Source organism: Euleptes europaea, chromosome 5 (assembly GCF_029931775.1).
Source record: "Euleptes europaea isolate rEulEur1 chromosome 5, rEulEur1.hap1, whole genome shotgun sequence".
NCBI classification, from domain to species: Eukaryota; Metazoa; Chordata; class Lepidosauria; order Squamata; family Sphaerodactylidae; genus Euleptes; species Euleptes europaea.
Genome location: NC_079316.1, coordinates 25,529,584 through 25,550,849, shown reverse-complemented (window position 1 = coordinate 25,550,849; position 21,266 = coordinate 25,529,584). Strand labels below are relative to the sequence as shown.

General features: G+C 42.9%; 1 protein-coding gene across 3 annotated transcripts in view; it reads left to right on the top strand.

The window, feature by feature from the left end:
- SCHIP1 (schwannomin interacting protein 1) overlaps window positions 1-21,266 on the top strand; it is a 174,433-nt gene that overhangs the window by 86,765 nt on the left and 66,402 nt on the right. Inside the window, exon 1 of one of the 3 annotated variants that reach the window (XM_056849460.1) lies at window positions 21,104-21,166. The exons of the other annotated variants lie outside the window; for them this stretch is intronic. Coding sequence (XP_056705438.1) covers window positions 21,137-21,166 — 30 coding nt within the window. The 5' untranslated portion in view covers window positions 21,104-21,136. Of the gene's footprint in view, window positions 1-21,103; window positions 21,167-21,266 lie in introns of those variants that run through there. 3 annotated transcript variants of the gene reach the window in all.

The window sequence follows — 21,266 nt, the reverse complement described above, 5'->3', positions numbered from 1 at the left end:
GTGCCTGGCCTTTTGGTTCCACTATTAGCCTTTTTTAAAGTTATGTCGATTTATGTGTGTCTCCTCAGTTCATAAATGTGTGGAATTATCCTGATATGTGTTCTAGTTTACAGATGTTTATTCCACAACGTACTTGTTAACCTTCTTGGTGGCTTTTAGAAAGGTGATTAAAATGCATTGGTTTCGCCTGACAACCTTTTAATGATCTTTATCTGCTTTTAAATAACAAACGTTATGTCATTTTGCAGTGGCTGTTTTTATTTTACTGATACTTCGATTTTGTGTACGCTGCCCTGCACCAAATTCTGGAATTTGTTTATTTATTTTTCCAAAGATTACATACCCACTTCTTTCTCCTGACCACGGCAGGACCTGTGTGTTAAAAAAAATAAATCTGATGGCCAGGTCCGTTGTTGTTTGTGCTACAGTCATGGTTGTGCCTCTTGAGTTTATGGGAGCAGTAAGAATTTAAAACTGTGCTTAGTTAAGATTACAAGATTGTGTTCAAAATTGATTATGTCAGGAAAAAGCATTTCCCTTATTTGTCTTGTTGACAGGTTTCCCAGATTGGCAAGTGTGTATACCGTGGTCTGCTCTGCAGAAGGAGAAGAGTTGGTTTTTATGTGCCGACTTTCTCTACCTTTTCAGGAGAATCAAACTCGTTTACAATCTTCTTCCCTTCCTCTCCCCACAACATACACCTTATGAGGTAGATGGGGCTGAGGGAGTTTGGAAAGAACTGTGACTGGCCCAAGGTCACCCAGCAGGCTTCATGTGTAGGAATGGGGAAACCAACCCTGTTCACCAGATTAGAGTCCGCCGCTCATATGGAGGCATGGGGAATCAAATGTCTTTGTACATGGCTTTCTGTGTGACTATTGCCATTTCCCATTATTTAGGGAAATATTTATTATCTATTATTTATTGCCGCCGCCGTCAAATCCCATGTGGATAATATAAATAAATTAATAGATAGTTGCCCCAGAAGTACATCTGTCTCCTTTCTCGCAAGTCTTCTATAAGACTTTAAAGAGCTATCTATTTCCAAATACCTTCATCAGGTGTTGATACTATTAAGTGTTCTGCTTAGGAGTTTTGAATGATTCCGTTTTATAAGATGATTATTGTTTTTTCTGTTTTTATTATGGACTGCTTTGTGCATTGAATACCAGAAAAGCATGATCCACATTTTCTGAAATATTTATTGTTATTGTTGGCCTGAAATATTTTTTTCTCCTTCCCTACTATACATATGACCCTTCATCCCCATTCCCCAGATCTTGGAGGTCCCATACATGGCATGTCACCCTACCTAGCTCTGTGGCTCCTAAAGTCCTAAAAGGTTCTCCAACCCATCCCAGACCTATTCTTCTAGTCTATTTCCCATTCCTTTGTTTTTTGAGGCCATGGCACTTGTCAGTTGTATGCCATGAGGAGTATGCTACTGAGTTGGGCTCTCAGTTACCCACAGTAGAATTTTATTTCATATTTGCATGCTAATCCAAATAATGTATTGTGTTTATGTGTTGATGCTCTAAAATGTTGGTGGTCAGTCCAGTTCTCTAGTAGTTAGCAGTCAGTGTACTTATACCTAAATTTCATAGGAAGTAGAAGTCTGTTGACATGATAAACTTTAAATGTGGCCAGAAATCTTACTTAGTTTTTTGACTTCCAGTGAATTTGAATTTGACTTCCAGTGTTCTAAATGCCGATAAAATGCTCTGCCAAGTTGGAGTACTTTTGCTCTTATTTGTAACATTACATGGGAGAAGAAAGCCAAGGTTCTCACTGAACACATATACCTAAGACCTGTAGTTCAAATTTCACTCATTAAAACTCACATGCTTATCAAGCTAGGATAAATCAGTGTAAGGCTTAATTGTTTTTCCTTAGGAAACTGGCAGCCTACCAGCTATTTGTTTCTTTCCAACTGTTTTAAACTCTGTATTTTTATCGCTGTGTCATAGGGACCTCTAGTGATTAAAATTGCATTACATCCTTTGATCTTGGAGGTGATGCTTATGTGTCTGGCTTCATTCCGACAATCTGGCAGCAAAAGCCTATTTGCTTCAGCAGCGTGAAAATAGGGAACAAGTTATTGCATACTATTTGACACCAATTATGGTGCTCTAAGTATACGAAGATAACTCCCTTTTCTTCCGTTTTTTCTATTCTTGTCACTTCTGGACAGTAGCAAGCTGATTCCACCATCTACTGAATTAATTCTGTTTAATTTCCTCCTTTTTAATGAATGAAAATCATCTGGAGTTGATATGATCAGCATTTTTCTTAGGGGTGAGGAGATGCATTTAGCTATTGAGAGAAAATTCTCCTGTGAGTCTTAAATTGTATTTCCAAATGAGGGTTATTGTACCTTGACTAACCAGCATTGAAGAACTCAAGTCACTTCTGCCTCTTTTTTTTTTTTTAGTATAAGTATTTATAGAATTTGGTTTCCCTCCTTTTTTGCATAATTGTCTGCCTTACAGGTGGCCATTTGGCAGCAGGCGTGTGTAGAGTTGCCAGGTCCCTCTTCACCACCGACGGGAGGCTTTGGGGGCAGAGCCTGAGGAGGGCAGGGTTTGGAGAGGGGAGGGACTTCAATGCCGTAGAGGCCAAAGTGGCCATTTTATCCAGGGGAACTGATCTCTGTCGGCTGGAGATCAGTTGTAATGGCAGGAGATCTCCAGCTAGTACCTGGAGGTTGGCAACCCTAGGCGTGTGCAGTGTGCTATAGGCTCTGGCTCTTGAACCTTCCTGGACCAGCACAAGAAGGCCTATTGCAGTATGCCCATTGCTCAGATATTTTTCTGACCGCCCCCCAGTCAGTATCCAAGAAGAATGGAGTACCTACATCACTTCTGTGTATAATGAAAAGAGCAAAGTGGAAAAACACCAGCCCAAGGCCAGTATCACTGTGTGGGTGTATATGCATACACTGGATGTGTCCACAGAAAGATAGAGTATTTCTTTTTTTAAAAATTTTTTTATTATTTTTCCAAAAATATTAAACATATAGTTTAACAATTGACATAAACATTAAAAAGTAAAAACAGATAGGAAACATTGTTAAAAATATTTGTATATAATCAAAGAAATATTCACTTCCCCAACACCTCCCTCAATCTTGTGATAAATTAGTAATCTCTTTTGCATAAAATTCTAATCCTGATATTATTGCTAATATTTATTAATCTCTTTGACATTTATATTTTTCAGAGAAAAAAATTAATAGTTAATACTATCATATAAAAGAAAGAGAAAAAGAAAAAAGATACAAGAAAAAAGAAGAAGAAAGATAGTGAATCTCACTAATAATAAATGGATTAGAATAGTAGAAAACATTTAATTACTTCCATTAAAAATTAATTATTTTGTAAGTCCTCCATTTCTCCCAAACACTCATTTAATACATATTATATTTCTAGTAAATTAATATCATATATGATTCTATTTCCATTAAAGCCAATCCTTTTAACCAGTTCCTTTTTAATCTTTTCCAAAAGAGAAACTAGACTCTTTTAAATTAGTCCCTTTGTCCAGAATTTCCAGCATTTCCTTCTTTTCCTCATTAACAGTAAGCGTCGAAGAGCATCCTTGGAAGTTGTTGGTAGGGTTTCTTCTGCAGATAGATGATCTTCATAGTAAATCCACGTTGCAATATCTTTCATCCCACATTCAAAAAAAAAGATCCCGACAGCTCCAGTTTTTCTACTCATTAAGTCCTCCAAGCAGGTGTTAAAAAGTTCATCAGGCAGATTGAAGAGACAGAAGTCAAAGTCACTCTCATTCAGATCCGTTGTTGTGAGCTGGGCTATTGCAGTTTGTTTGTTGTAGTTCTCCGTTTCCTTTGCAAGATTCTTCTGTTCTTCGTCTCTCTTGTCAACTTGAGGGCCCTCTAGTATCACCTCTGACCTCATTGGGATAATTTGGGTTTTTATGTCTTTGAGATCGTCTAAGAAAATGTCCAGTTTTTGATTAATAAGTTGATATTGAATGTTCATCGAAGCAGAGAATTGTTCCAGCTGTTTAGTCAGATATTCCATAGTTGCTACTTCTGAAAATTCTGTTAAAACTTGGTTGGTAAAATCCAGGCAAATACACCAGTGTAGTAAATAACAAAGAGGTGCTGCAGGAATCAGGGTTGTAAACCTTCTGTCTTCCTTATGTTCAGGAACTTGGGAGATATTTGCCAGTTACACACTAATGCCACACTTCCGATTCCAAGTTCTCTGGCTCTCTCGTGATGATAGATTGTTTCCGGGAAGGACGTGGCAGGAAAGCTTTGTTTAGTTAGAAAAACGACTCTTCGGGGTGGGGGGGGATTACTCCTCCACCCTCCCCTTTATACGTAGTAGTTCCTGATTGGTAACTGAAGCGTCTTTCAAAAAGCTTAGTTGTTATGTCTTCCCACTGATCAAATTGATAAGATTCCTGCCGGTTTATCTGATCTTTTCTTGTTTTTAAAGAGTCATTTAAACATTGGGTGGGGAGATATGGATTCGACAGATGTGTTTAGCAATCTCCCGGGACTTCCAAATCCAGGTAAAACAAAAGAGTTCTTTTAAACTTACTCAGATTTTAGGAGAGTAAGTATTCTTACTTCTGTATAGTTGCTTAGATGGTAGTAGATAGGGGAGAGCGAAGCCTAATTCCAAAGAGACGTCTGCAGCGAAGTAAAACCCCTCAAGCCGGCGGGACTGCTTCTAAATCTCCGGAGTCTTAAAACTCAGAGAGTTCAGGAGTCAAACTGCTCTTCATCGGCAGCAGGAGATTCCCTGACACCCGTTCCACTATTTAGGAATCGGGGGGGGTGCGTTGACACGTTTCTTGGTTCCCCCACTGGGAGCCCCCGGGGAGACACAGTGCTTCGCTCAGCAGCCCTACCAGAAGTTTAAGATAGAGTATTTCAAAGGCCCATATGGTCCAAACTCTTGCCTTTGTTTCCCCACAGTGTGCTGCTACTCACTTCTTTGCTAAAAAAAAACATGAAGCAAATCTCACCCTAAATATAATGATGGCACTGTCTACTTAATTACTGAAACATAAGAACATGAGAAAGGCCGTGCTGGATCAGACCAAGGCCCATCAAGTCCAGCAGTGTGTTCACACAGCGGCCAACCAAGTACCTCTAGGAAGCCGACAAACAAGATGACTGCAGCAGCATTTTCCTGTCTGTGATCCACAGCACTTCATGCTCCTCTGATACTGCAGAGAGTTGGTATGCATCGTGACTAGTATTCATTTTGACTAGTAGCCATGGATAACCTTATCCTCCATGAACATGTCCACTCCCCTCTTAAAGCCTTCCAAGTTGGCAGCCAAGTATGATGTAATTGCCCCCCCCCCCAAATGGCTTTCGTAAACAGAGTTTGGTTTCTGAAGGAATGAATCTGCTTGATACTGAGTCAGACTGCAGGACTATCAGAGTCATGTCATGTCAAGTTTATTGTATAAGACCATAGGTTGTTACAATCTAAAACAGCATAACCACAAGTTAAAATATACAAAACCAGAGTTATTAAAAATAATACAGAAATTAAGAAATTAAAATATGCCCATTCGGCTCTATAAAGCTTTACACCTTTCGAGATTTGCTTTGTCCTGATTTTCTTGGCCACCAGGCCAAATAGTGCCATTTTTCAGGAAATATAAGGGTCCATATCTGATAACAAATAGATTAATCTGTCAACATCAGATGATAATTGTGATGCTGAAAGAATGTTTACCAAAAACCTATCAAAGTCTATGTTGATTACTCTGACTGGCTGTGGCTCTGGAGGGTCTCAGGTAAAGGTCCTACACATCACCTGGAGATGCCAGGCACTCAACCTGGGATACCGTGCATGCAGAGCATATGCTCTGGGCCACTATCCCTCCCCAAATTGACTGTGAATATGTGTGCTTGCAAGGAAGAAGTTCGTTAGCACTTGCTCCTGCTTTATTACTACACATTTTAGTATATGCTTAGTCTAGACTTCTCATTTCAAAAACTGAGAATGAATCATGTTTCCTTGTCTCATATTAAGATATCTATACAAGCTATGAAGAAAGGCCCTTTTTTATTTCTAAGTTATAGGTAATGAATTGAGTAGGGAGAGGATCACTTGATCGAGGATATAGGTACCCTGATCCTATCTCCTACCTTTAGTTCATGCAGACTCAAGCAGATACTTGTGCTAGGAGAGGCATTTCATTTAGGACAAGCTGGCTCAGATGTGTTATTCTTGCCTTCTAAAGATGTGTGAAATCATTTATGCTGCTGGTGTTCACCAGTGCAGCATTATGCTGATGCTAAAAATGGTAAAGGTAAAGGTCCCCGTGCAAGCACCGGGTCATTCCTGACCCATGGGGTGACGTCACATCCTGACGTTTCCTAGGCAGACTTTGGTTACGGGGTGGTTTGCCAGTGCCTTCCCCAGTCATCTTCCCTTTACCCCCAGCAAGCTGGGTACTCCTTTTACCGACCTCAGCAGGATGGAAGGCTCAGTTAACCTTGAGCCGGCTACCTGAAACCGACTTCTGTCTGGATTGAACTCAGGTCGTGAGCAGAGCTTGGACTGCAGTACTGCAGCTTACCACTCTGAGCCACGGGGCTCCTAAGGAATATGAAAAAAACTTTGGGTTCAAGTTATGCCCCTTCCTCAACCTCATAGAATTCTTTGCTCACCACTTCAGTGCCACCTATTAGCCACCAGAACGCTGGTACAGTAATCTTGCAAGTTGCTATTGCCCCATCACTGGGACAGAAATTAGACCATTTCCACCACTGGTGCAATGGGGATTGTTCTCCCCTCTCCTGCCCAGCGTTCAGACTGCCACATAAAAGGAGCCTTCACCTCCCGGCTGAAATGCATGAGCCAACTCTTATTTTACAGCTTTGTTAAATCCTGCAAGTAACTCTTCCTCCTCTCCAGTGTCCTAAAATCTGTAATAAACTTTTACTCTAGCAGAAGGGGAGCTCTCAAAAAAAGCCCGTACAAGGATGCAGATAAAAATGTTTTTAATAAAAACTCAGTACATTTGGGGCCAAATATCGCCTTCCCTCGGGGCAATTATGTATATTTAGAAGCATAAAGCTTTGGAAGGGGAGAGTAAAAAGAAACATGGTTGTAGTCAGTGGTGAAATATTTACTGCCAGGCTGATGTAGCGGCCTTCCCACCCACCCCCTTTTCCTTTTGCAGGCAAGACATTCAAAACAGCTTTAGGGGGATTAGGCTAAACCTCCGGATAAGTATCTAGTACTTCAGTGGCTCACATAATTCTAGTAAGGAGAATCAGGATGATCCCTTCAAGATATGTGCTTGTGGTCCTTTATGATGAAAATATTTCTGTGCGTGTTGCCTGTCTCTGAATGTGGACTGATAACATATAGCCTGCTGATAGAACTGCAGAATCTTTGTTTGATTTTTTTAATGATGGATGTCTAATCCAGTGGTTCTTAACCTTTAATTCACTGTTGTCTCCCCCCCCCTGTACATTGAATCCTCCAATTTAAGTATTTATATGTCTATTAAAATATTTATATGCTGCCTTTTCCACTGACCATGGCATTGTCAAACACACACACAAAACAAAAACCCACCCTGGTCCACAGGTAACAAGTGATCATAATAGAACTAAGGACTCAGTGGTAGCGCATCTGCTCAGCATGCAGAAGGTCCCTGGCTCAATACCTGGCATCTGCCATTAGAAGAACTCTGCCTGCAACCATAGAAAGCCACTCCCACTCTGAGTAGACAACACTTACCTTAATGGTCTGATTCAGTATAAGGCAGCTTTATGTGTTTCCTATGTGTGTTCAAATACAGACTTTAGAAAGGCAGCTGTACAATTTCCCCTCAAAATAATAACCCCTTATAGAATTCATTATAAAACGCCCACCTGAAATGAGCAGCATTGTGTTTCTTGTGAAAGGCGGTCATCCTTGGGGCCCTCTGCCCACACACCCCGGAAGACATTCTGCAAGACTGGAGCTGCAGCTGAAATGAACAGGCCTACGCCATGGCCAAATGGACAAAGCAAAGGAAGAGCTCAGTCTAGAGGCAGTCCTGGGTGGAGGCAAACAAGCTCATGACAAGTAAAAGGTTAGGACAAAAAAGCAGTCCAAACAAGGCGACTATATTTATGTAGGTATATTTCTGGTAAATGCAGGCAATACACTTTTTAATATCAGGTTTCATTATTTGTTGTGTGCAGCTCTCTTTTTTTTTAAAGGTCTGTGGGAAAATTCTGGGACTTTATCCTCCATGTGCAGCTTTGCCAGGTCTCCCCTATAGGACTGTCGATTCGGTTCCATCCGAACTGAAAAACAGCCAAATTTGCCCCGATTCGGTGATTTCTAGTTCGGATAGTTTGGGTGCATGTGTATGGTCCCGGGTTGCTGCGCAGCCCGGGGGGGAGAGAGAGTGTGTCTGTGTGTGAGAGAGATCCCCGTGGGGGGGGGGGTGCGTGTGCGTGGTCCCAGGTTGCTGTTTGGCCTGGGGGGGAGAGAGAGAGGCCATTTATGCACGGGAGGTTTTGCCTTGGATTTGCCGCTCTCTAGATGCACATTTTCCCCATCCAAATTCTCAAAACTCAACAATAAGCTCCCATGCAGAATTTTGAGAATCTAGACGGGGAAAATGTGCATCTAGAGAGCGGCAAATCCAAGGCAAAACCTCCCGTGCATAAATGGCCAGAGAGTCTGTGTGTGTGCGTCTGTATTCCTTCCATTGCTGCTGCTCCTGTGCTGATCGTGAGAGGTCCTGAGCTGAGCAGACCTGCTGCTGCTTGCTGGAATCCGATTGGATTACTCCTCCTGACCCCTGCTTCTGCTGGAAGAGAAGACATCCACAGTTTGACCCATTTGGGGGCTTTTCTCTATAACCTTTTTCCTGTGTGTGTGTGGGGGGGGGGAGATTGTGGGGGGGGGAGCCAAAGGGGGGCTGTTCTGCTGGGGGGGTTGGTTGCCTCTGCGCTAGTGTTTTTTTTTTTTTGCTGTTTTCACTGGTTGCCACCTTCGCCTGGAGGTCAGTATGGGTCGGTGAGTCTCTGTCTCTCTCTGGTTGCCCCATTGTTCTCCTTCGTTTGGAATTTGCATCTTCTTGTTGTGCGGGAGGGGGGGGCCTTTTCTGCTTGGGGGGGTTGATTGTCTCTGTGGGCCGTGTCCGTAGAATCCGAGCTTTTGCCTTCTTTTACGTGATGGGGGAGAGGAAATGGCGTGTAGCGGGCGTGCATGTGTGAATGTGCCAGTGGTGTCGTGTGCCGTACAATGCAGCATCCTGCTTATTCCCCCTCCCCGCCCCCCCGCTGGTGACCCTGCTCAGGATTTCTCCTTTCCCCTGACAGTGACAGCTCAGCCACTTTGTCTCCTCCCTCAACTCCCCCCCACCCTGGTCTTCGTTGTTTTTGGGTGCCCCTGGGGCTGAGGAAGCAGTGACAGGAGGAAGTGAAATGTAGAGGAAAGGGCGGGCAGTCCTGATCCTCCGGCCTGCTTACTCGGAAGTAAGAGCCGCAGTGGGGCTTTGCTCCCAAGGTAAAGCGGAGCAAATTGTAAACAACGCCGCCTTTTATCAGTCCGCAACAATGGGAGGTTTTGCCTTGGATTTGCTGCTCTCTAGATGCACATTTTCACCATCCAAATTCTCAAATCTCAACAATAAGCCCCCCTGCAGAGTTTTGAGAATTTGTCTGGGGGAAATGTGCATGTAGAAAGCGGAAAATCCAAAGCAAAACCTCCCGTGCATAAATAGCCAACAAGAAACAATGGGAGGTTTTGCCTTGGATTTGCCGCTCTCTAGATGCACATTAAGGATGCCTGCTCCCATTCATTCCAGTAGGCTGATGGGAGGACCCCTTCCAGACCCCATAACATGGGACCCCCTGACCCAATCTTCACCAAACTTGGGGGTTCATGGAAGTAGGATCCCTCCAAGCTACCCTGAAAGTTTGGGACCTTTACCTCCAAAAATGCCCCCCGCGGAGCTGTGGAAAGCTGTGAATGTGCTTTAAATGGCTTTATTCGGCTGAATTTATTTGGGAACGCCGAACTTCATGTCGAATTCCATGGATCCGAATAGGAAGAGTTCTGACTTTGGCATTTCCCGAATAAAAATGGGCCGAATTTTGCGGAATCCAAATTTTACCGAATTTTTTTTCTACCGCCTTACTCCCCTAGCCACCGGCAGGAGGCAGGGCTGGGGGTGGCAATTCGCATGTGCAGCGCATTGATAGCACTTCCAGGTTTGCCCCGGAAGCGCTGGCATCATGCAGGATTCTCTAGTACTGTCCTCGAAAAATCTATGGAAAAATGCTAGTGTCCCCTTCGCAATGGTGGCGCTTCCAGGATTAACCCGGAAGTGACATCATCATGCCGCATGCGCATATCACTCCCCCCCTCAGCGGGCCTGCTTCCGCCCACTGACCAGCTGAGAGTCCGTGGGCAGCCCGGTTAATAACTGGGCAAATAGGGACCCTATCCATACTGGTTCTTTTGCTCTCCTTTGTTTTATGTCAGAAGTCATTGTGCAGGGGTGGGGGGGCTGCCAAAAATCTTGGATGCCTGCATCTCAATGAGAAAGAAGGACTAAAAAAAAAAGAAATCTTTTATTTATATTCTAAGTGTGCTTGTGGTATATTCTCTTATTAATGCAGCTCATGATTTCCAACCCTGACCCCCAAAAAATTAATGTTACTTTACACATTTCTAAGAGAATGAAGTGCTGTTTCTATTTTGAATTATGACTTAATTTTGTAGTCAGTGATTGTGATCACAGCTCAGCTGCCCGTAATGGCTTTGAGCTTTCTTGACACGAAGAATTAAGAAAAAAAATCGAAAACTCTTAGTTTCCTTAAAACCTTAAATATTTGCCTTGAAAACTCCTGTTCTTTGTGTTTTTAGAGAGGGTTCTTTTCTGGTCTATATCAAACCACAGTATTGGTTTTACATCTTCCCCCACCCAATTGCTTAAAGATAACACATATGAGTCTACAGTAGTAGAAAAGAGCAAGAGTCCAGTAGCACCTTAAAGACTAACAAAAATATTTTCTGGCAGGGTATGAGCTTTCGTGAGCCACAGCTCACTTCTTCAGATACCAAAGAAGTGAGCTGTGGCTCATGAAAGCTGAAGAAGTGAGTTGTGGCTCACGAAAGCTCATAACTTGCCAGAAAATATTTTTGTTAGTCTTTAAGGTGCTACTGGACTCTTGCTCTTTTCTACTACTGCAGACAGACTAGCACTGCTACCCACTGTGAACAAATGAGCCTAGTTCTTGGGAGAGAAAGAATGTCATAGGGCTCCGAGTAGGAAATGGGTTAAAAGATTATGCTGACTTATATTATAACCAAAAAACTGCTTTTTTTTTTTTTTTTTGCACAAAATGGTTGAGAGCGCACCCATGGAATCCAGTACCCACATCTCCACAAATTCCACCCTGTCACTGTCTTTAGTACATTGACACAAGTTGACTGTGACCCTGTGAGGTACACACTGTACTTCATATGAACCGCTTGAAGCATTGCCACCTAGTTTGCAGGCCATGTTGTGGGTGCCGCCGTCCTTAACAGAGGGCTGTCTTGTGCTGAAAAGAGTGCCTTCTTGGTAGTGGCTCCTGTTTTGTGTTATTCCTTGCTGAAGGAAGTTGACCAGATCCATGCAGTAGGTCCTTTATAAGAGCAGAGGTCTGGTTTATAGTATGTCCTGCTGGCTAATATGGTCCATTGATTGTTTTTAATAAATGTTGATGCACTGTTGCTTTAAATATTGTTACCTGCTTGAGGTACATTCAAAAAAGTAATGCTTAAATGGGAATAATAATAATAATACCCCTTCACATGACAGGGATACTGTAATCAGGTTCCTACTTGAGTAAGACCTGTGTAACAAAAGACATAACCCACAGAGATAAGTCATAGGCTCTGCGGACCCTTTAATACAGCTCCGAGCTTTCTCAGTTCATCTAAAGCTACCATACTGAGTTAGGCCATTGGCCAATATAGCTCAAGGCTCTCTTCTCTGGCTGGCAGTTGCCTCCTGGGCTTCTTGGGCATAGAAAGGTGTTTTCCAACACCTGACACCTGAAGTCTTTGAAACAAGCATCCCCAGAGTTGGAACTTGAGTCATTCTGCACACAAAGCACCTGGTCTACCACCAAGTTGCATCATCTGTCCACAGCTCACAGTCATTTTGCATTCATATAACCACTAGATTGTTGGCCTCTGTTGTGGTTGTCTTGTGGGTTGGTGTAATGTACATGGCAGTTCTGTGCATAGAGTCACTTCAAGTTAGGCAAGGGGCCTTTTAAGCGGACAATTAACATTAAATATGAATTCCCTCCCTCTCTCTCAGTGCACACTCCTACATTATCCTTTCCTAGATGCAGGAAACATTAGTCACTGGCTGGTCACTTCTGAGACCATAATAATTACACCACTCTTACACAAATGACATATTACATCTTGTTATGCATACTTGCCCATATTTAGTCATGCTTCTTTGTCTTTGCCAGAGGCTAGAGTTTCCACAAACCTCAGAGGAGAGCTGTTTATTTAAACAAGAGGCAGTGTTGACTTTTCAAGGAATTCTATACCTAAGGAATCATTTGAAATGTATTATTCTTTCGCTTATGATTTAGCTGTAAATTCCCCGACAACAGATCACATTGAAAGTGGGAGAATATCTTTATATGTTATTTTTATATATACCCACGAGACTTGAGATTAATTTCTTCTTTCTGAAAAAGGGATATTGAAATATATCTGCGTTTTGACAGTAAATCTACTCTTCTTGGTAATAAAAGAATCCCTTAGGAGCTTGAAAAGTGCTGGGGACCTCTGTAGTAAGTTTCTGCAAAGATTCTTCAAAGTAATATATCAAGCGTAAGGCTGCAATCCTAAATATACTTATTTGGACATGAATTCTACTACTATCAGTGGGCCTGCTGAGTAAACCTGGTTATGATTGGGGTTGGAATCTTTGAAGCCCAATCTGAAAAGCGGAAACAAAGATGTTATTTTGTGCTTTGAAGATTTGTGCAGATTTAAAGATTTAGGTTTAAAATCCTTCTTCAAAACAAAGCAGCAAGCATAGGTGTGAATTACTGAAAACTCACCCATTATCCAGCATCCTCCTGCTGTATTCAGACATAAGCTGCATCCATGCATCTTTGGATAACGTGCCATTGTTGTGCTATAGCAATCATTCACAGCTGGATTGTCCTTTGTGGACAAACCAGTTCTCTTGCAAATGATTGCAGTGCCACAGTGATAACACAATAGCCTCCAAGGTATGGAGAAAGCCTTACTGTGCTTTGTCTGTGCTGCTGATGTGCTCTCTTTCCCTCTGCCACTTATATGCAGTTCAGAAATTGAAGACTTCCTGGTTGTTATTGGACTGCTATTTGCTATTGTGTTGTTGTTTTTTAAGGTTGACACACTATGGCTTGTTCTCTTGCCTGTAAGCCTGGATTAAATCTGTGTTTGGAATCCTGGGTTTTTAGGCAAGAAAACAAACTGCAGTTTGTTGCTTCACCTGATTTGTTCATTGCAACAAATTGTGATTCATCAGCAATCAGGAACGGTTAAATTCTGAGCTACATATAAGGAGCAGGAGAAAGAGAGAATGCAGGAGTCCAAGAACGTCCGGGGGGACGGGGTTCACATAAAACCAGAAGAGCCAGCATGGTATAGTGGTTCAAGTGTCAGGAGGACCAAAGTTCAAATCCCCACTCTGCTGTGGATGCTTGCTAGGTGAGCTTGGGCCAATCACACACACTCAGCCAAACCCACCACACGGGATCATTGTGAGGATAAATTGGAGGTGAGAAGAATGATGTAAGCTGCTTTGGGGAGAAAGACTGGGTATCAATGAAGTAAATAAATAATAATGAAAAAACACAGTTTGTCCACATCAGAACAGAGGCTATCTCTTGCAAGTTTGTGATCCCGAGGTTGTAATTGAGTTTGATTGGCTCGCACATGGACTGACACACAACATTACTTTGCGCACTACGGAACATGAGCCCATACAGTGATTTTCTGCTTCTTCCATATGAAGTAAGCCTTGAAGATGTGTGTGTGTGAGGTGCCATCTTTCCATCATGGGGAAGCGGAAGAAGAGATTTCAGATTAGAAGTTTATAGGTAATGCAGAGATGGTTGGAAGGTACATTAAAATATAACAACTACAGTGAACATGCTATGGCTTGAGAAAAGTGGATTTTGTGTTTTTTTCTGTACTATGCAAATAGATAACATTTCTTTCTGATTAACTAACTAGCTCCTGAAATCATTCTACAAGGGAATCAGTCTGTTCGGGGGTTTTCAACGCATTAAATCCTGATATTTTGCTGGAAGGTGGTAGGAACTCCGGATGTCCCCAAGCACTGAACAGAGCTGCCAACCAGCCAGTATTTTGCTGGCCTGACCAGTAAAGCCATATTCTGTCAGGTTGCCAGTATCTGGGTGTGCAAAGCCATTGAAATCTACGTTCTCTGCTTTGTTTAGAAGCTCTACTTGTAGCAGTACAGAAGAACATGCTGTTGGTATCTCGGGCAAATTATTTATTATTCAATAGTGCCATTGTTACTGGACATTTGGGATTGAAAGGCATAGATCCACTTGAGTTTTTCTGCAAGTGCAAGGATTTCCATCCACAAAATGCAACTTCCTCACACACACCCTCAGCTCCCTGGAATGCCCTCAGTATCCTGTTCCTGGAGACTGGTGTCCTAGGAATAGGATGGGGAGCATTTTGGGCTGTTGCAGGAGAGGAGAGTCAAGAAAGTTGATCTTCATGGGCAGAAATCCTTGTGCCTGCAGAAGAACCCCAGTGGATCTGAGCCAAAGTCCACATCGGAGGTGTCAAACATAACCCCCAGGGCCAGATCTGGCCCCTTGAGAGCCCCTTATCTGGGCCAAGAGGCAGCCACCCCCTCCACTCTCAATCTGGGCTGCTGAGGCATGACCCGGCCCAACCAAGTGACATTTATGTCATATCCGGCCCTCCTACCTGAAACCTCTGGGCTATATATTACTGATAGCATTATTATCAGTACTTTTCACCCTAATCATATGAACTCATAACAAAACAAAACAGAATCTTCATCATATAAGAAGAGCTGCAGAAGAGTTGATTTTTATACCCTGATTTTCCCTACCTTTAAGGAGCCTCAAAGCAGCTTACAATCACCTTCCCTTCCCCTCCCCACAACAGACACCTTGTGAGGTAGGTGGGGCTGAGAGAGTTCTGAGAGAACTGTGACTAGCCCAAGGTAATCCAGCTGGCTTCATGTGTAGGAGTGGGGAATCAAACCCAGCTCTCCAGATTGGAGTCCACCGCTCTTAACCACTATACCATGCATTGGTAAGCACCATTCTTTTTGAGTTGCATGCCAGTTATTTTGAAGTTGGTATTAATAACTCAAGTTATGTTACAGTAGAAAATTGCAAATGTGGAGGTAACTGGTTGAATTCCACAGTAATGGAACAGATGTCCTGCTATCTTGCAAATGGTATGCCCCTAGAGCATGGATAATTTTTTTAAAGGCACTCACTTCTCTTTGTGTGGAATTATTCCTAAGGCGGTTGATAATGCTGCATGTTAGCTGTATTCACTGAATCTGTATTCCTTCTCTCCCCCCCCCTTTCAGCTGCTTAAAGGATTAAGAGTTTCCAGTCATAGAAATACCTGAAATACCAAAATAGGGCGTAACTGTCCCGCTTGAATGAGACATTTCAGCAGGCCTGAGGAATTCAAAATATGTTTGAATCCATGCACTGGAAGAACAGAGGACTGAAAGAAAGGAGTACTAGTTGCGCTTTTTCTTTTTTATTATTCTTATGTTTTGTTGTACTGGTTGAGGACTTCAAGGAAGATTGGCTTTCTAAGTTCTTCTAATTATGATTGCAGAGAGCCAGCATGATGTAGTGGTTAAGGTGTTGAACTAGGACCTGCGAAAACCAGGTTCAAAACCCCACTCGTGCCGTAGAAGCTTGTTGGGTGACCTCGGGCCAGTCGCACACTCTCAGCCCTGACCCTGGCAAGTATTTGAATGCGAGACCTCCAAGGAATACCAGGGTCGTGACACAGAGGCAGGCAAAGGCAAACCACCTCCCAACCTCTATTACTTTGAAAACCCTATGGGGTCGCCAGAAGTCAGCTGTGATTTGATGGAACATACACACACACACACACACACACACACACACACACACAAAACCCCCAGTAAGGGAAAGTTCATACATGTAATGGTGCAGATGCCGCAGAAAAGGGTTCTGGACCCATTCCTTCCCAGGTCATCCCCCATGTCTGAGGCAACATTAATGCTTCAGAAGATGGGAGGAGTGCATCACGACAACCTCTCCTGTTGTACCTTGTAAAGGTACAAGTCAGCCCACAAGATGGCTGGTTCATTTCTCACCTGAGCCGTGAACTCATGAGATAATCATTGACAGACCAATCAGTCTTCAATCTGAGCTTGGTGCATTTGTCTGCACAGGCATTTATCCGTTATTACAGTAAAGGGCCAAGCAAACCCTGTTCTTTGTCTTCCTTGAATCTTCCCTTTTCAGGATGTGGAGAGGGAGGCAGGATAGAAATGTTTTAATAAACATAACTAAACATCCCATAGTGCAGTATGTTATTCCAGTGGCTAATTGTTACTGCATTGCTTTCTAACTTTGCATCCAACTTTATTACACTGTTTATTGTACTTGTCCTATTGCATTGTTCTAAATCGTGATTCTCAGTGAGGAAGGCATACTATCAATAAAGTAAATAAATAAATATCTAGGTTAGAGTCTAGTAGCACCTTCGAGACCAACAAGATTTTCAGGGTATAAGCTTTCAAGAGTCAGTGTTCCCTTCATCAGATATCAATGATTTACTCTCAAAAGCATGGACTCTCGAAGGTTTATACCCCAAAAATCTTGCTGGTCTCTATGGTGCTACTGGACTCAAATCTAGCTCTTCTCCTGCAGACCAGCACAGCTACCCTCTGAAACTAAATAAATATCTGTTAGGGAAAGGGCCCTGCTCAAGGATGGAGCACCTGTTTTGCATGATTTTTTTAAAAATGTGCAACAGCCTTATTTTCTAGGCAGCCAGTTTCCTAACAGAAAGGTCTTACCTTCTTCTTGGCAAAATTCTCCTTCACGTACACAGAGCCGTAAAAGCAAGGAGTGGTTACGTGGCCTGTTATTTCACTGTTTGCACCTGCTGCGCCAAAGCTTCAAGCTATACTTATCAGAAATTTGTGGGTTGTGAAACAGCTCTGAGTCACTTCAGCTGTTAATAGAGCAATAATGTGTGAAGCCAGGAATAATTTCATTAGGATTTTTATGACATATCTATTTGTCATGAGGAGGTTGTATATAACAAGATTCTCTCTCTGTTTTTGTAAGCCCAGACAGTTTTTAAAACAATACCCTGAGTATTGTAAATGTGATGGTAGAGCTCCCTAGGATGCCCCCTGGGAAAGAGTGAGAGGCTTTGCAACATGTTCTAAAGCACCCTTTCTTTCTTCCTTTACATTTTCAAAAATCAGTCCCAGAGGCATGTCCTTTAAGTAAGCACTTGCATGAATCAAAAGTCAGGATTAGTTATCCGGCTAATTCAACCTTCCGTATACTTGGAAGGAGACTAATTGTAAATATGATTGTACTGTCTGGAACATATTGTTGTGCCTATTCAATAGTAGGGATGGTAGAGAAATATGCCTTTTTCTTTGCTACCATTGTGTTGGTACCATTCCATGCAGTAGAGCCGCACTGGGTTGTAAGGTTCTGTTACAATGAACTTCTGACTCAGGATCAGACAGTAGCTTACTGTGACATCTTTGCAAAGCATTTCACAAATGCAATTTCTCCTATTGGCTGCAAGTTAGAGTTTAGCAATCCCACAATACCGGAATACAATCTTATCTCAATCACTTGGATGACTGAGGATACAGGGAGGCATCCTACCATTTCAGTGCATGAGCCTTCCTGTCACAGTTTATTGTATCTAGCCAGAGGAGATTGCCTGGCAGGATTTGGAGGTGTAGTAAATACTTCACTGAAAAAGTGAGTTGTTTTGTTCCCTTAAAAAGCCACCCTGGATCTGGAAGGCTGCAATGGCTACTGGAAATATCTCCTTGTTGGTAAGGTACTTGAAGCTTTCTTGGAAGACACAGAATATTTTGACTCATTTAAGTCCAGTCTCCATCTGAGTTGGGAACTGTCTTGGTCAACCTTGTTGACCATCTCTAGGCGAGAGATGGGGGAGTGCAACAGTGTTGATTCTCCTGGACCTCTTGGCTGTTTTGGGTACCACTGACTGTGGTATCCTCCTGCACAGGCTGACTGAGATAGATATCAGGAGCACTGTCTTCCAGTCTCTCCATTTCTTGTTATCATCTTGTTTCTAGAAGCTGGTGTAGGGAGAGAACAGTTTCTCCCATGGCACTTGAAGTGTGGGATTCCTGAAGGTTCTGTGCTACCCCCAATGCTAACCTCTCTTTCAGCTTGAGTTTTGGGCTGAAGTACATGGCTGGCACCCAGCTGTGTTTCTACTTTAAACCTGAGTCAGGTAAAGCAATGGGATGTCTTGAATCAGCACCTGAAATTGGCACTGGGCTGGATAAACTGTAGCTTAATTTAGTTAAGACTTAAATACTTTTGGGCAATAATACTGTAAACTGTGCCTACTACCCTAAATTTCTTTGAGGAAGGGTGGAATAAAAAAATGGGGTAGTTGGAGAGATTAAATAAAGCCCATCAGGGTTTGTGGAATCAGGTTTTTCTAAATGGGGTTGTGTTTCATTTAAAGAGCCGATTTACAACATGTGGTTATGTTTTGGGGTCTGGGTTTACAGATGGAGATCTCTTCTGTAGCAGTTAATGTTTTTGCAGGTGGAGTAGCTGGGTCCTCCCTCACAAGGCACTATTTGGTCAGTTATCCTTGTACTGATTATATCCAGCTTGCACGACGATAATGTACTCTATGGGCAACTGCTTTGGGTGACTAGAAACTTCAGCTGATCCAAAACACACATCAAGATGGCTGGAAGGCCTGATCTGCACTAGTTGGGTTACTAACCTCCAGGTGGGGCCTAGAGAGCTCCCAGAATGTCTAAGGCTATCCCTGATTCTAAAGCAAAAGACTGCTAGAGCATCTGCCAGAGCTGCTCATTCTGAAGCAGGATAGCCATTTCAGTCCTTATCTGTGTAGGAAACAGAATTCCATGTGCATTCCTTTGCTGATGCAGCCACTGCCCTGTGTTGGAGTAATTGAATGAGCCATGTGCAAGAGACATTTGAGTGCATGTTGATTTCTGAAATCAAGGCATTTCTGTTCCAGGGGGGAAAAACAGCACACAATGCAGTTGTTGTTCTCTGCTTAAGAAACAAAAGAGATATTCAGGTCTAGGGAAAGATGTCCAGTTTTTAGGAGTCAGTGTAACTTTTTTCATTTTTAAACACCAGCTCCTCCACAAGTGAGAAGAATAATTTCAGTTTCTCAGCAGCAGCATCTCCATTCTGGTTGCCTGGGGCTCCCAGGAACATGCACACAGGTGTTTTAAAGCTGTGTGTCCGTTAACTGCACTTGACATGTTTGCTGATGGAAACACTGATGTACCTGAGCAAACGCAATTTCTGTGTAAAGGTGTGGAGCTGCCTTTAACCACAGTAAAAAGGCTGTGGGAAATCACCATTGCGTGTTTAAGACAGATGTGTTGAAAATGACAGGATGAATTATTACTGGGTTGGATCCCATGATGATGTCTGATGATGGAAGGGATTTCCGTCAAAGGACTGGGATATTCTCGCTTCCCTCATCCTCCTGCAGCCTGAATTGCTGTTCCTGGGAAAGGGGAGATGCCCCCCCTCCCGAACAAAATGAGGGGCAAGTTCAAGGTTTGCAGTGGAAGAGGTGAATCAAAAATATCCCCCTTTTGTTAGCAGAACTTTACTACTAGATCAAGCTCAGTAATTCTTCTGTTCCAGATTCTGATTCCATTAAGGTCTTTAGAGGTCAGATCTGCCCATTGAAAATTATGGCCCTTTAAAGTTTAAAGGGCTGTTAATGCGACGAACCAGCTGTGTTTAGTGAAAGGTCTCCTGACCTGATTCCAGATATTCCCAATATTGATCAAGAGCAAAGTATTGAAACTAAAAAATACCAAGAAAGCCTTTCAGCATGTTGGATATTACCAGTCTGATACAGGGAATATCAGACCTCGTATCAATTCAGCAATATCTGGTTGCACGCCTAAGACTGACAACCACCAGGTGGGGCCTCGAAATTTCCCAGAATTACAACTTATTTCCAGACTACAGAATTCTGTTCCTCAGGAGAAAATGGCTGCTTTGGAGGGTGATTTGTATAGCATCATACCACACTAAGCTCCTTCCCCTCCGCAAACCCCATTCTTCCAGGCTCCACCTCCAAATCTCCAGGAATTTCCCAACCCAGAGTTGGCAAACCTATGCACACCCCTAATTATTATTTCCCAGAACAAATTAAATGATTAATTAATTTTAAACTAATTAAAACAGCAGTATTTTTTTCTAAACAAAATAACACAGGGTTGTGAATTTTTGTTTCTACGGAAGTGTTGTTGGCTTTTTGGAAGTTGTTAGAACTGTGCCAGTTACAAATGATATTGTCTGCACCGCCAGGAAAAATGACTGTAGGGAGAACGGTGCCAGCGGTTTGAAGGGAATGTATCGATTTATCTTCTTCCTTCCCCCCCCCCTTTCTTTTTTTAATGAGGACTAGGATGTTTCCACATCAGTTAACCGCCTTCATAAAGCACCAGAAGGTCACACCAGCCTCTCACTGATCTTTTCCTTTGTGCCTGTAACATAATTGGCTGGTTGTGTGAGCGATGAGTGAGCACCCACCCACCCCTTTCCCCAGATCGGCCGTGGCTTCACGTTATTAAACCTCACTGCTGGCTCCCTGGGGAGAAGAGCTCCGCTGTGCTTCTCGCTAGCCAAGGCAGTGCCACTGCGCAGGTTGAAACGGCAGGAGCAGCATCCATTTTAATCTGTGGCAAGCCGCTCTCCTCGCAAGGGCGTTCTCTCCTCCTTCGGATGCTGTGCGTTTCAACGGTGTGGCTTCTGTAAAGGTTCCTGGCTTTTAAGTGGCTGCTTTCTGTATGATGTACTGAGATGGTACACCAAGAAAACTGTTCGTATCAGGTAAGCAAGGGTGCAAGCTCTGTTTTTCCCATCATCGGCATCATCCTTCCCGGAAGGGGAAAGGAGAGGCCTGCCGTTTATAAACGCAGCAGGTTGCTTC